We start from the raw sequence: 16,373 nt of genomic DNA on the forward strand, positions 1-16,373 counted from the left end.
AAATGAATCAAGTAGACTTTAGGTGTTTACACAATCTTATGCTTATGTGTAACATTACCATGTTAAATAAGCATGAAATTCACTCTGCTGCAAAGGATTAAGGGCTTAATTAGTGCGATTATCTTTGTACCAGCTCTCTGCCAGCTTTTCTATTTACTTGTGGTATGAAACCTTAACACAAGAGCCCTTCTGTGGTTTGAGTGTCTATTAATGACTCTTGCTTGCATTGTTTAAAAGTGTTAAGTATTTCTAGATTGGTGTACACTGCCCTTTGACAGTGTGAGACTTCATTCAGATAAGAGTAAATATGATCGGTGTAAGTTTGAATCGCATATGCTAAACTCCTGATTCTGCAGTGCGCCCTGAGTAAGTAGCAAGAGCTGCTTTTGCATAACAAGTGGAGATATCAAATTGAATCATGTAGCCTGTGAGCCAGAGAAGCATGAACAAAAATTTGGGTGCACTGTTAGATACTTCATATCCCCCCTTAAACATCCATGCAGTTCAGGGGTCAGCAACCCAAGGCCCATGGGCCACAAGCAGCCCACGGGGGTCGTTTGACTGGCCAGTGAGCCGCCCCCGAACCGAGCTGCCCACTCGGCAAATCCCCGTGCGCTGTGCAAAACCGGTGCAGCACGGCGTGGGGACTCGCTTCTGCGGCGCCGGAAATCGCAGATGCTGGCAATCGCAGGCGTGCTCGGCTGGAGTGAACTGGCCCAGGGGAGGTAAACCTTGCTGACCTCGATGTAGTTGCTGGCTAGATGTAAATATGCTTGCTAGATTCTATCAGTTGGTGGCGTGCAGTTCCTTCAGGCACATATGTCTATAATTTTATTATTTGTATCCTGCCCATCTGACTGGTTTGCCCAAGCCACTCCAGGTGGCAAAATCATAATAAAGCATTAAACATTTTAAAAAAAACTTTCCCATCCCAATATTTGGTTTCAAAATTGAAGGTAGCTTAAAGAAAATATATAGTGATGGCACTAAATAACATTAGGCTTTGAGAACATTTTAAAGAGTTTGAATGAGAGCACAAAGCGTATCTGGGTAAAGTCTCAAGAAAGTAAAAGACGATTGAGAAGCCCAAACTCTACAATTCTATGATTCTGTGCTTTAGCGAGATTCCTGCATTGCAGGGGGTTGAACTAGATGACCTTTGGGATCCCTTCCAACTCTACAACTCTATGAAAACAGCTGTTCCAGTGTTAATGTGGATCATCTTGGGTTTTACAGACATACTGAAAAATAGCTAAAGAAACATATTATTTGTAAATTGGAATGGTCAGACATGAGTTTCTCCAGTGAGGCAATTAAAACAACAACGGTGCCAAGCTCAATCTTTTTTCAGTGTTCCTGTTTCATATACATACATACACCAGGGATTTGAAGGGCTGACTCAGGTTACTCAAATTTTACTGTGATGCTGCTAAACTGGTTTTAGTTCACTAGCTGTCAGGTTCACATGATGTGCAAGCTTGTAATAGGTAATACAGTGGTACCTCTGGTTGCGAACGGGATCTGTTCCAGAGGCCCGTTTGCAACATGAAAAGCCTGCAACCTGAAGCGCTGTATGCGCAGGTGCGCGGTGCGATTTGGTGCTTCTGCGCATGTGCAAAGCATGATTTAGTGCTTCTGCGCATGCACAAGTGGCAAAACCTGGAAGTAACCCTTTCCGGTACTTCCGGGTTGCCACGGGGCGCAACCTGAAAAAACGTTATCATGAAGCAAACGTAACATGAGGTATGACTGTACAGCATGTGTGCAAACTTACTGAAATGGTCTGTATTGATGAACAATACCACATACCAAGTCAAGACTGTTTTGCAGCTCTCTAAAGAGTTTCTTACAGGAGTGAGTCTTTCCCACCCTTACCAGGAGATGCTGTGGATTGAAACTGGAACATTTTGCATGCAAAGTACATCCTTTCCCACTGAGCCAACAGTATGATTTTTGCATACATCAAACTGAATCTAGTTTTTATGGACTGTAGAAGCCAAACACAGTTATATATATATATTTGTAAGAAAAGCTGCCAAGAACATGAAATTTATCCATTCTCTGGTTTCAAATAAGTGCCACAAAACTTGAAGCTATATTCTGCACAACAAAAATGACAGTGACTGTAGAAGTTTGCAATATAGAAATAAATGCTTTGTGCTTTTGTGGTGTTGCTAACACTCTGTAATTCTGGTCATTTTCTTCACAGGAAGTAGAAATGTTAAGTAGTTCAAAAGCCATGAAGGAGTTAACAGAAGAGCAGCAGAATTTGCAAAAAGAACTTGAATCTTTGCAGACTGAGCATGCTCAAAGAATGCAAGAGTTTTATGTTGAGCAAAGGGACTTGGAGAAGAAGTTAGAGCAGGTAATAAAGCAAAAATGTACCTGCGATTCTAACTTGGAAAAGGACAAAGAAGCAGAATATGCAGCTCAGGTGAGCACAAAACATTAGTTTAACCTGGTTGTTGGAGGTCTTTGCTTGTTAATTACCTATGAAATTGCTGCTGGAGCATAGCAAATAGCAGAAAATACTTTATATTGCAAAGGCATGTAAAACTTGTAAGAGATACAGAAATTATGCATTTAAAGCCATAAATACAGTGGGTTTGGGCCAATACACCCTCTATAGACAGTTTTAAAGAAGATGGTTTAATGTATGATGATGATGATGATGATGCCTGACTTAAATTTTTGATGCAAGTTTGGTATGTCTCCTAAATTCTTCTTTAAAAATTATCCTCTCTGATTATAGAATGGGTTTTACTAAGCATTTGGTATCACCGCTGGAACCACAAATATCAGCATGCTTTAAAAGACTGGCATGTGTTGAGTACGGTTGATTTTCTGTACCAAGCAGGGCCTGTAAAAAGTATTCCTTATATAGTTTTTATGTTAAATTCATTTTTCAGTTCCAGTCAATACACTGATCTATTTTTGTGCCTTAGTTCTATTATGGATTAATTTAAGCTTTTTCAGTTTTATTAACTAGGTATGTCTCTCTTCCCCTTCTTCCCCAATTTATCTTCTTAATAAATGGACTAAAGCCCTTATTAGAGATGCTAGTGAGTTGGCTCTACCACAGTCAGCTGACTAAACCAAAAGAGCCATAGTTTTGATATATTTAAGGCAGGGGATTTTACTTTCCCACTGAATTGTTGCTTGAAGCTTATACCTTTGGGTGTCATGAGTAGTATTCCCTTGGGTGTACTGACTGGCAGATTACAATGAGTTTACAATTTCTCTAGATCTAAGACATCCGTTTTTAAAATAAGAATTTTTATTAGTTTTCAATTACAATCCAATAATAGCCTCATTATAACAAAACCAAGTTATAATACAATTATTAATACCAATTGTTCAAATTCCATATTATATAATTTAGATAAAGAGTCCCCCCTGCTTGCTAGATTTGATAATTTTCTATATTTCTGCATGCCAAAATCTTATTACCGTATTTTTTGCTCTATAACACGCACCCGACCATAACACGCACATAGTTTTTAGAGGAGGAAAACAAGAAAAAAAAAAATTCTAAACGAAACAGTGGGTGTATGATTTTTGTGGTTCATGCTGTGGCCACAGACATGTGATCTGACGGTGAGTTTGGGGTAGCCCAGTGCAAAAATCCTGAGGATCCATGTGGATCTATGCTTTGTAACCACGTTTTTGCACCACTGCGGCCCCAGGCAATAGTGGGTGTGTGATTTTTTTGGTGCAAGCTGTAGCCATGGACATGCTATGTGATCTGATGGTGAATTTGGGGTGACCCAGTGCAAAAATCCTGAGGATCCATGTGGATCCGTGCTTTGTAACGTTTTAAGTGGGGAGGGAAGGAAAAGCACTCAAGGGACAAGGAACACGCGTGGGGTGGGTGGAAAAGGATGCTATTAATAATGCAGAAGAGGGGTATAAGAGGAGAAGGCTCCTCTCCTCTCCCGCTTTGCTCCTTTAAAGGCTCTGCTTCTCTCCCTCCTCCCCGGCTCTCTGTCCCTCTCTCCTCCCCACTCAGCGGCTCTTCTCCCGCTTTGCTGTTTCAAAGCGAGCCACAGAGGAGGGAAGGAAGGGGAACAATGGATCCTCTGCTCACGACTGCAGCAGATCCCGCCGCCATCCGTAGGCATTCACTTCATAATACGCACAGAAATTTCCCCTTACTTTCTAGGAGGAAAAAAGTGAGTGTTATGGTGCAAAAAATACGGTAATTTCCATTACATTCCAGTCATAATAATAATCCCTTATACAACAACTGCAATATTAATAACGTCTTCTAGTGTTGACACATTAAATGATTTATAAAACTACTAGTGAGGAACTCAAACTATATGCTTGTTCTTCCTGTGTATGGCAATTATTCTATCTGTGGTGCTTCTTCCTGTCCTTGTAAGATGCCCCTTGTAAGATTACCCCGGTTGTTGCTGTTATTTGTCATGCCTTGGTTGGAGCTGATATCTCATTGTTCCAGAAGTTTATCCATAGCTCTGTCCCGTGCGTCATTGCTTTGCAACTTTTTGCAGCTGCAAAAGACACTCTGTCCCAGTAAACAACCTGTTTTCACCATTTTTCCTCTCCGCCCGGGAAGAAGAGTGGTCTGTCGAACTGCAGATGACTCAGTAAAGAACCTTATCAGTTCTTTGGCAGTTCACAGACTCCTTCATCCTTCCTTCCAACTGAAGATAAATGAGCAATCATACTTCCAATTAAATTAAATCCCAAGTCCTCTTAGTGTTATTCAGTTCCCTTTGTAAATAATAGCAGACTGGGAAGAGTCAGATCTAAGTTTACATCGTAAACCTTTTGCAAAACAGAGCTTTCCCTTTTTTTACACACAGTTCCGTTTGATGTTATATTCCATATTTATAATCCAGTTTCTTCCATCCCTGCTTGTACAACTATAATTTGAAATAACATTCAGAGGAGAGTTGCTGAATCATAAATGTAGAGAAGAAAACTTTAAAGAAACCGTAGGCTCCCCTCTCCCCACCATCTTTTGCACCGAATTAAGTCTTATCTCAGCTTCAGACCTTAAAGTCCTTGCAGTTGGTTAGTTCCACAGTTTGTGATCTCATCTCTTCTAGTACTCACCTGTACTTTAGTCCAATTAAGCTCTAGTTAACAGGAGAAGCTCTGCTTCTTAATGGCGCTATTTGAGGGTTTTTGGCAGGCGAAGTGCTTTTGCACTCAGAGCCTCCCTGCCCCTCTCATTCCATGCCGGAGCAAGAGCCAGTACTGCATATGAAGCCCGTTCCCTGCCCCCACCCCTGGGGGGAATTTGCAAGGAAAATTACCCTCAATCCTTTGCCAACAATCTCCCATTGTCATGGAGGCTGCCTCCATTAAGGCAGAGAGGAACTGGAAGCCCAGATCTAAGACATCCTTGGGGCATTAGTTCTGAAGAGAAAATTAGAATGATATCTGACAGGGGAAACTAGAGTTAGGCCTTCCCCTCTTTTCTTATTTGAATGGGAGTCAAGTCCATACTTCTTTAGTTAGGATAACAACAATAATGGATTGTTATTCTAGTTCGTATCCTAGCATCGTAGTGTTAAAAGAAACCCCAAAGGTTATCAAGTCGAATTTCCGCTCTTAAACAAGCTTGCAAATGTTCTTACTAGCCTTGTAGGAGGCCAGGAGCTGGTGTTTCTGTGCTGGTTGAAGAAGGGATGACCCTTATCCCATTGCTGTCATGGAAACACAAGATGCTAGGCTAGTGTAAATAAAAGTCTTCTGTCAAATGGCCCAGCAGAGGAGGATCAGAACCTGAAGAGGGAAAAAAGGGTTTCCTTTTCTCCACAGCCATCTTGGAAACCAAGCAGATTGCTAGAGGAGGAATGGAGACATCCATCCCTCTTGCCTCCCCTCTCACACACCTGTGTGGAATCTATTCATGGAATTCCTGATCAACTATTGCCTCAGGGTTGAATCATTAAATACAAGACTGACTTAATGATGGAGCTGTTCATGTATAAACACTCCATTAAAGGTTATACAGCGTTACCCTGGTTGTCGAACTTAAATTGTCCCAGGAGTCTGTTCGACTCCCGGAACCATTAGAAAACCAAGGCATGTTTTCTGATTGGCTGCAGGAGCTTCCTGCACTCAATCGGAAGCCGTGTCGGACATTTGGCTTCCGAAAAACGTTTGCCAACTGGAACACTCATTTCCAGGTTTGTGGCGTTTGGGAGCCGATTTGTTCAACAACCAAGATACCACTGTACGTAGTAGAAAAGGTCATAATTTTTCCTGCACGTGGGTAGCTTAAGCAATCTGAACCGTGCATGAATTGGCCCTATATACCACTTATTTTACTTCGAAGTAAGTGCATGTAAGATCCCATCGTTAGATTGTAAATCATTTGTTAGGAACACTTTCTAGTATGCTGGTAGTAAAGAAACCCTGTTACATTTGTTCTGAAATGTAAAATTTATACTAAAGCTCTCCACTAGATGGCTTCTATAGCTCACTAATTCCAGAGAAATCTTGGTCCACATATTTCTGTTTGGTAAATTGGCTTATGTGTATCATGAGGAATGCATTTCCCAGAGGACAGAATGGCCTGGTTCATAATGTTGAACTGTGGTTTAATGTGAATGAGTAATGTGCTGGTGCATGCTTCTTGAAATTCTCCATTTTGGTCCTACCTCACTTTTGGTCACAACAAACCACAAGCCTTGACTTCTTGTGACATCTGAACTTAGAACTGTGGTTTATGTCCAGACTAGCCATGACTAGTAGCCAAGGTTAGCTCTTGGTTTACTGCTTCTTTGTTTGGGGAAAACAAACCATGAGCTGGATTCAGGCAACACAAGAAGTCATGACTTGTGGTTTGTTGCTCCCAGTGTGGTGTGGGGAAGAAGCAAGGGGGGAATCTTTGAACTGACTACACCAGCACCCTGCTTGTTTGCATTAAATCGTAATTAAACATGAACTGTGGTTTAATTTTGATTACAGTCATTGTTGCCTTAGGTCAAATTATGGCCTCACACAGGCCAGCATATTACCAAGGTCCGCTCCTGCACACACATGCGTGTGTATTTTTGCCTTTTGCTAAGTTGCTTTGAAGGAAGGGTGGGATACAAGTCAGATAGATAGATAGATAGATAGATAGATAGATAGATAGATAGATAGATAGATAGAAATGTGATGCTGATTATTATGCACTGAATACTCTGCATGTCCTGTTTTGCTGCTTGTGGCCTCCCCTTTGCTGTCACCCCGCCTCTGCACCTCTCTTAACTGCATTGCATGGTGAGATTTTGCTGGAAACTAGTGCTACTGGTGGCTAATTGGAGGCGAGTTGGGGACTGCCGCTTGGCTTCCACTTTTTGAAGCAGGCACCACACATTGCCACATCAGTGGGCTCGAGTCTGTACATACCTTACTTAATGTTGTTTCAGAAACAACTGCGTGGTTTCTAGAGTTGCATGGATGGGGATACATTAAGAAGTTTTAAAATCTTTTCTCTCCTTTTAAAAATGTGCAGCTGGCAGAGCTAAGGCAGAGGCTGGATCACGCTGAGGCCGATCGACAGGAGCTTCAAGATGAACTGCGACAGGAACGAGAAGCGAGGCAAAAGTTGGAGATGATGATCAAGGAATTAAAACTTCAGATTCAGAAGTCTTCAAAAAACGGCAAAGGGAAATGAAAGTGCCAACGAGATTGTATCTGCACTTTCTCAGCAGGGCTAATAAATGTCCTGCCAAGGGGAAGTCAAGCCATGGATCAGCGAAGGTATTGGGACAGTCATGGGGAACTTTTCCTATGTGAGCAGAGCATCAATGGAGTAGGAGTTGTTGCAATTCCCAATCATTTCAATGACGTTTTGCACAAGAGAAGTTCCCAGTAGATTGTGTCCGATTTATGCATTTAAATCTGTAATGATACACCTTTGTAAAACTTCCAGACTGACAAAATCTGTATTTATGTTGCTTTCTTCCCTTCTTTTTTTTAATGGTTTTGAGCAGTGTTGAAACCACTGGTTGTATCCAGCACTGCTATTCTGCTCGCAAAGCAGACTTCCACTTGTACAGTGGAACTTCCTCCTCTTCTTTTCTCCCTATAACCCTCTGCATATCCTCAAATCAGCTCTTGTAGGTTGGGGGAGCTTCCAGAGCAGATTTTGGGGGACATGCAAGGAGAGGAAGAGGAAGCATTGGATACAACCCCCGTAGTGTTTTACACTCCTCAGTGTAACTTTCTTTTACAAGCTGTTTTGAGGGCTCTATATACTTTTTACTGAATGCAACTTTGGTTTCTTTAAAAATATGCAGGAGCTGCATATTTGCTTTCTATTGCATGCAGTCCATTTTCATAAAATGGTTTTTATAGTTCCAAGAATCTAAAGCAGAAAGAAGAGATTGTAGAGAATTTGCAGCCATGCATTGTTCTAGCCTGATACTTCATTTTGATTATTAAAGCTGGATTGAGAACTGCTAACTGGTAATTATTCAACAGCAAACTTTTTTCAAAATGCAGATTTCCACACAGTTAACTGTCCGTTATTAACTGTTAAAATGCCAAATGCCAATTCTTTCAGTACCCTGCTGAATGCTGTTATGAAAAGGAGTTGCTGAAGTAGAAACTGGGATATTTTATTTTCAAAGCTTCCTATTCACTCTCAGCTTCTTTGGGTAACTCTTCAAGCAATGATGACAGAAAATTTCACTTTTGATACAGTTCTTTGAGGATTCCCAAACACTTTTGGAAGTTTGAAAATGTCAGCCTTATTTTGTAGAGTGGCAATTTTAACCCTCAGCTGAGTGGGTTACTTCATTAGCAATAAAGTTCTCGTTCCTGGATTTTCTTTGAGCACAGGAAAGTGGGTGGTCTTGACATTTTAAAAGTATTTTAAAAGTTGAGGGGGAACAAATGGAGTCTGTGATATTGTGAAAGTGATGCTAATAAGGTTCATTTAAACGGCAAAGTAAAATTGCTGTCATTTGTAAACAACATAGTTATTAAACCTTTACTTCTTTTGAAAAGAAATGCTAACGTTTAGTGTGGTTATAGGTTGGTGCCAGTAATCAAGTAGTTCAGTTCCAGTGTTTTTTCCAATGGAAACCAAACAGATAAAGTATATTAACAGAAGGGAAATAAATTGGTGTATTATTAAAAATTTTTTTAGATGCTTACGTATAAACTTCAATGGACAATTTTTTTGTTGGTGGAAACCTGAGTACAGTTTGGGTTCTCCAGAAGGAAAGGCAGTTCTGTTATATAGAAGGTAAAATAGATCAGGTAGCCAAATATCTAATTGCTCAAAAGTATTGTATTTGAATGGCTTTTGGTGAAGAGGGGCGGGGCAGGGTAATCATCTTCAAAACCTAGGCCTATATTCAGATCATTGAACATAAAAAGCAATGTGACCAATATATTTCACAGAAATTCTAGCTACTTTGCCCTGTTCTAGCTATAGGTGCTGCATGCCATCGAAACCACAAAAATGTATGTGTGATACGCATTGCATCGTGGGATGGGACGGTGCGCAAACAACCAGATCCAGCTCACTGGGTAGGACAGATCTGCTGCTCTAGCTTTCCAGTAAGTGAGTTGCTGTTGCTTACTGGAAATGGGTGGAGATGTCAGATCACGGCAAGCACACATACAGGGTAGCTGCATTTGCACCCCAACCTCCCTAGCACATCCTCTACTCCCTCCCGGTAAACAGCACCTCCACCTGCTAGGAATCTAACATAGTGGCTCTGTCTCACTTGACAAGCCACTTCTGCAAGCTACAACTACAGATAGTGATCTGCACGTTGTGGAGGCCTGCTACATATGTAGACCCGGAACATTTACCGTATTTTTTGCTCTATAAGGCTCACTTTTTCCCTCCTAAAAAGTAAGGGGAAATGTGTGTAAGTCTTGTGGAGCGAATGCAGGCTGCACAGCTATCATAGAAGCTAGAACAGCAAGAGGGATTGCTGCTTTCACTGCGCAAAAATCCCTCATGCTGTTCTGGCTTCTGGGATTCAGAATATTTTTTTTCTTGTTTTCCTCCTCCAAAAACTAGGTGCGTCTTGTGGTCTGGTGCGTCTTATAGAGCGAAAAATACGGTATGTTTTAATTTTTTTAAAATATACACTCTTTATTTAGGGACCATTAAAAATACCATTTCCAGTTATGTTTTGCTGGCCTGGGCTTTTTGGGGGGAGTAAGGGTGGGAGGGACACAGGTGGCGCTGTGGGTAAAACCTCAGCGCCTAGGACTTGCCGATCGCATGGTCGGCAGTTCAAATCCCCGCGGCGGGGTGCGCTCCCATCGTTCGGTCCCAGCGCCTGCCAACCTAGCAGTTCAAAAGCACCCCCAGGTGCAAGTAGATAAATAGGGACCGCTTACCAGCGGGAAGGTAAACGGCGTTCCGTGTGCTGCGCTGGCTCGCCAGATGCAGCTTGTCACGCTGGCCACGTGACCAGGAAGTGTCTGCGGACAGCGCTGGCTCCCGGCCTCTAGAGTGAGATGGGCGCACAACCCTAGAGTCTGTCAAGACTGGCCTGTACGGGCAGGGGTACCTTTACCTTTACCTTTAAGGGTGGGATAGAAACTTAATAATAAAATAAATTCTTTTTTTCAGCTCTTCAGCTCCCCAGAGTGATCACAGCAATCTAAATTAATAAAAAGAAACCAATGGCATCATAAAACGATAGTATAACACGCATAGCAACAAGCAGGTGACAGTATAAAATGAAACAGACTAAATGCCGGGCAAAATAAAATGTATAAGTGCATTTCTGGATTTAAGGGTACAGGATCTGCGCAGTCTGTCTCCTTTGATAAGTCCACAAATCAGGAGCCAGACTGTCTTTAAAGGCAGCTCCATATAAAGCAAATTATAGTAGTTCGGTGAATATGTTACCAGAGCATGCAAAACAATAGCAAGGACCTTGCCACCCAGAAAGTAATGCAGCTGTTGCACAAACTGAAGCTGGTACAGCACACTCCTGGCCACATAAAAATGAAAATTCAGAAGGACTCCCTGAATCCAGGAACGTGGAAAATTTATATCCTTTTTTAAATTCAAATTTATATTTATATTCAAGGGAAGTATGACCGTCTTAGAACAGGTAAATCCACAATTTCTTGGGGTGTTAAACCTCCCAACAAAAACAGATCCATCTTAACTGGATTGAATTTGTACATCCAGTGTCTATAATTAGGCCTTAACCATTACACCTGCACCTGTTGCAAAGGAAAAAAGGGCTGAGTGATGTTGATAGCATGACACCCTGTGTTCTTGGACAATTTCCCCAGCAGTTGAATGTAGATGTTAAATAACACAGGGATTGGAAAACAAACTTGTGAGACTCCATAACACAGCTGCCAAGTTTGTGGGTGGAGATCAAGACCTGGTGAAACAATTGTGTGCTTACATCCCAAGCAGTCAGCTTGTGCCATCACCACAAAGCTTTTTTAAAATAGTGGTTGCTTGGAGCTGAACCTAGTAGAAAACGGAAGTCTTGGGATTGGACATTGCTGCCTAAAATGTACATCTTAAGCAGCTAAAAATGCTAAATGCTGTCTCTGCCCACATTTAACTGCTCACCTCATAGTGCTTCTAACATGTAATAGGTTTTGCATGCCTTTATTTGCTGTTTCAATAATAGTGCAGTACTACTGAAGAAATAGCTAAATTTTAACGAGAAATATTATGCTCACATGTTTGGGTGTTTTGCATCCTTAAATATTATGGCAGTAGAATATACCAATTTCAATATTTTATTTTGCCAGAATAAATTATGATTGTGTTCATTTTCAAAGCAGGTAAGCATATTCCACTGTTGGTCTTAACAGGTTATTTGTTCATATATTCTACTAGTTCAAGTACAACATGCTTGTGAATTTTTTTTTGCATGCTAAAGTATTTTGCTGCTATTTAGCACATTTCAGACAAATGGGGGAAGAAGTAGAGCTAAGTATCACACATGCTTGTTTTACATTATAAGTTATCTTATGGTAATAACTCCGTACTTGTTTCAGTCTTTAACTTGTTTAGGCATTCAAGTGATCAATCAAAAGTAAATTGATTGGTTGCTCTTGGCACGTCTCTTACTTTTCTCTTAGGAAGTAGGAACAGAATCAGACAGACTATTGCCAGTGGCCCAGGGTGGTCACCAGAGGTAGATTCCTGAAGCAGTTCTTTGGATATGTGGGAAAAGGTTATATTTGGGTCAAAATCACTGAACCTAGATTATTTATCCATTGATTGCACACCTAAAAACTGAAAACTATGGGGAATATCAATGTTAGTCATAGTTGGAATTGACCCACTGAAATAAATGGACTTAAACTCACTCAGATGCATTGATTTCAGTGGGTCTACTCTTGGAAGTATGACTAACATAGGGTATCATCTTTTATTTTGTGATAATGGTAATCCAATAGATCCCACTAAAATCAGTGAGCACATCTGACTGTGTTGAATTGTGGTCACTGTTCTGCTATTGGGTGTCAGAAATGGAAGCTACTATTTGATTTTCAAAGTTCTGAGTCTGTTTTATCCAGTACTTTCCCCCCTTTGCAAGGTAAAGGTGAGTTCAGACATAAAATTTTGCTTCTCACACAGTTATCTCAGGAGACTCTTTCATGTAGAGATGGAAAGCATTAAGTAGATGCTGTGTGTTCTTGACCAGTGGTAATAACTAGTTGTAGGAGGTGGGGAAATCTCCTTGCAGTTATGGAGGTGGCTGTTGATCAGTAACCAAGTTAGCTTGCTAACAGCTTTCATTAGTAATATATGTAATGTTTGAACTGACTCTAAGAGAGTGTTTGAGCCATTTGGTAATTAACTCTCTTGGGATGCTAGCAGTCTGCCAATGTTTGCTTTCCTGTCCTGAATACAGGGAGAAGCCTGGCCTGATCTTAGTGCAGGGATGGGTCTGTTCTAGATGCTGCTAGACTACAATTCACATCACTCCCTGACCATTCCCAGTTGGCTGTGGTTGATTAGATTTGGAGCCCAGCAACTATTGGAGGACAGCAGGTTCTCTATCCTCTGCTACAGAAAGAGTTGAGACACCGCTGAACTTTGGACACAATCCTTCCTGAATGTTACTGCAATATAATGCCTTCCTTCTTTCTGCCCCAATTTTCCATTATAAAAGCAGTTTTATAGAACAAATGATGTCACAATTTGTTATCATGTTTCTATTTAGACAGGATTTGGTAACTAAAATGCAAAGATCATCAGCAGTGTTTGTCCTAAACGTTGCTATAGTTGCAACACATATCAGAGATGAACATGTGGCAACTTTGACTATATTTTAGATGCGTTCGTAGTAGTAATAATTTGTTGACGTGAGAGGGAGAGAGAGAGTGCCACTTTCAGGTTTGTTTAATGTCTCTGAAAATTTGTAAAACCAAATGACACACCAACTTATAATCAAGGAAATCATAATTGTAACCCTTAAATTGAACAGTTAATTTCAGCCTCCTTTACATAAGACTTCCCTAGATGTTAAGTAATTAATACATAGAAGTGTGCCATAGGTGTCCATAGCCACCAAGAGATAGTTTTGTAGTAAATTGTAAATAGTCTATGTTTTACAGCAGCTAGTTTCTTACGTTTATCTCTTCACATGACGTACCTAATGGGTGATTTACTCCATGCCTATATAGCTTGAATTGCATACAAGGCTTTGCCCATTTACAGAGACCTATGACAAATTTTCCTGTAAATTTAAATTTGCTCTTTTAGACTTAGCATGCTCATTCTGTATGTTAATAATTACTGAAGGCTTTTCTTTAAAAAGTCATCCCTGTGTTGGCCTTTTAGATAGGTTTGTTTCCAATTTGTCTTCTCCATTAATGTTTCTGAAAAGCACTAAAAACCATACCATTAGAAGCAAGGCTGCCAAGAATACTTAAAAAAAAAAATCTGCTTCTTGGTATCCCTGCTTTTAAAAAACCAAATAGTGCAGAGTGCAATAGACTCTGCAGGAGATGTTAGGGAGCGAAGTATCTTACCATTGTGGCAGTCCTAAAGACTTTCATCCGCACTTCAAGACACAACCCCTTTGACATTAGATCAAAAAGCTTTAGCAAAGTGTGTTCAGACAAATTGTTCTTTTACTTTCCAGTAGGTCTTATATCACTTAGCTTGAGTATTTGAGGTAAACATGGTAGTTATGGGGTATATTTTACATTCTTGGATTAATTTTATTATATATTTAATATATTGATAGCTGTAAAATCATTTGTACATAGTTAAGATATCGTAATGCAATCCCTGCAGTAGACTAGGCTGTGGGGACTGTAGAGTACTATGAAGCAGTTTTGCCTACTTGCTGCTGCTTAGTTCCGCATTCTTGGAGCCTCTAGTGACCTGTACTTCCACTTTTCCCTTAGCTTCCGTTTGAAAGGGCAGAATTTGCCATAAAAACAGCTGCGTAAATGGCTGACTGATGTACCTTGGAGTCATTTTCATAGGGCTATGTAGCTGACCTCCAAACACTTTCCAAGTCAGCTTCCTATGCTAAAGTTCATTTGATCTTAGAAAAGCATAACTTTTTCTTTGCACAGGAGAACGCGGATAAATATATACCATTAACATGTTTTAAAACCCTGATAATATAATGTAACAAAATACTTAAATTCTCTTGTAATCCTATGCTTGAAATATTTATGCTGCAGCTGTAAAATATCTCTGTCCAGGAACTGGCAGCTTGATCTCTTTGTTATACTTGCTCTGCAACGTTTTCATCCATTACATCTGTGGGTAATGTGAGGCAGTCCATAATTCCCGTCCTGGAAATCTTTTGATATTTTTGTTGTTGCAGATGCTATTATAAAAGCAAAAGTCACACATTAAACAGATTGCACAACCTTTTTCTTTTTGTAAACCCACAATATAGAGGATACTTTGAATTCTCTGGTGCTCTGAAATATTCAAGCACAGTGAAACAAGTTCTTATTTTCCCCCAAATGAATATCCTGATATAGTATAGCAATCCATTATATTCTTTCAAATACCTCACCTTAAAGAAAAAGGAAGCACAGTTGTAATGTATCTAAATCACTCTAGTGAATCCATACAAATTATTGGTTTGTAAATGTCCGGATGCATCTGTGTTGCCTTCCAGAATAAGCAAGACTATGACAAACTTCTATTTTGTATGTGTTCATGATGCTTTTGAAAGTATTTATTGATGCTGATACCTTAATATATTTCCACAATCTAGAGCAGCATGTGACCACCTTCTGTTTGCTCAGCAGGACCTTTGGTATTTACCTGGACCAGCAGTTTATCATACCCAAACTCAAATCATTTTTGAAGTTTAAAAATTAGTTTGCAATATGTCCTATGCTTTGCTGTTCATATATCTCACATATATGGTTTGCTGTCCAGCTGGGCATATACAAATGTCATTGGACAAACATATAGTACCTTTCTGGATTGCGACAAGATCTTTAAAGAAAATAATTTATAGACTTAATAGGTCCTGCAAAACATTCAAGGCAACAGGTGAGATTACTGGAGTTTAACAAAAAATCATAAGTTTTTTAAAAGGTTGGTGCATACCAATAACTTTTGACGTTTTGCCAATGATGTACAGTTCTACGGTTGGAGTTGCTGTAATTGCATTACATGACACACAAAGCTGGCCTCTACCTCATGTGATACAAAAACAGATATTTTGTATGGTTTTAGTAAAACAAGATGCATTTATCTGGTCACTTAGTTTACAAATTTTGAATTCTATTTATTGAAACATGACATACTGTGCTCTTAGCTTATACCTCAATTGTATTTTGTGCAGTTTTCCATTTTTCATGCATTGTAAATATCCTGTATAGATTGTGGATCCACATACAAATAAAAACAATTCTAATGTCAAGCACTTCACGTTTTGTGTACTTTGTACATATAGTATGTGAATTGGGTGTTTGTTCAAGATACTTCTCAATGCTAGTTTTGTGCATTTGACAATGTATCATTCACTCTAGTATTCATAACGGCATAGATCAGCAGACCTGTAAGGCTGGAGACAGACAATAGTTTTAAGAGAGTTGAATGCCATCGGAGACATCATGTTTGCACATTTCAGTTACCCCATGTTTGCTTCTATTCAAAGAGGTTTTTCAGGTATTTAAGTTAATATAAATAACTGTACAATGAAGGCAAAAGTGGCTTGAACATAAATATCATGAAAGGGGATTCCCTTTCAGTTCCGTGTGTGTGTGTGTGTGTGTGTGTGTGTGTGTGTGTTTAGAGGATTCCTTTTCAAGAAAACTAGTTTATTTCTTTAATTCTTAGTATGTTACAGCAAAAAAAAAAAAAAAAAAAGTATTTCCTGCAAGAGAGAGAGAGAAAGAAAGAGAGAGAGAGAGAGAGAATTAAGACATTTTGATCCAACGGAAACTGTCCTTAATACATTTTT

At 39.9% G+C, this 16,373-nt stretch overlaps 1 protein-coding gene across 1 annotated transcript in view; it reads left to right on the forward strand.

Moving 5' to 3' along the window:
• Positions 1-15,833, forward strand: part of SKIL (SKI like proto-oncogene) — a 33,061-nt gene extending 17,228 nt beyond the window's left edge. The window contains exons 6-8 of the mRNA XM_083739486.1: positions 2,210-2,434; positions 7,481-10,156; positions 10,528-15,833. Of these exons, the coding sequence (XP_083595612.1) occupies positions 2,210-2,434; positions 7,481-7,642 (387 nt within the window). The 3' untranslated portion in view covers positions 7,643-10,156; positions 10,528-15,833. The remainder of the gene's footprint in view (positions 1-2,209; positions 2,435-7,480; positions 10,157-10,527) is intronic.
• Positions 15,834-16,373: the final 540 nt, after the last annotated feature.

Source organism: Podarcis gaigeae (assembly GCF_964106915.1).
Source record: "Podarcis gaigeae genome assembly, chromosome: 5".
In the NCBI taxonomy this organism is placed as follows: domain Eukaryota; kingdom Metazoa; phylum Chordata; class Lepidosauria; order Squamata; family Lacertidae; genus Podarcis; species Podarcis gaigeae.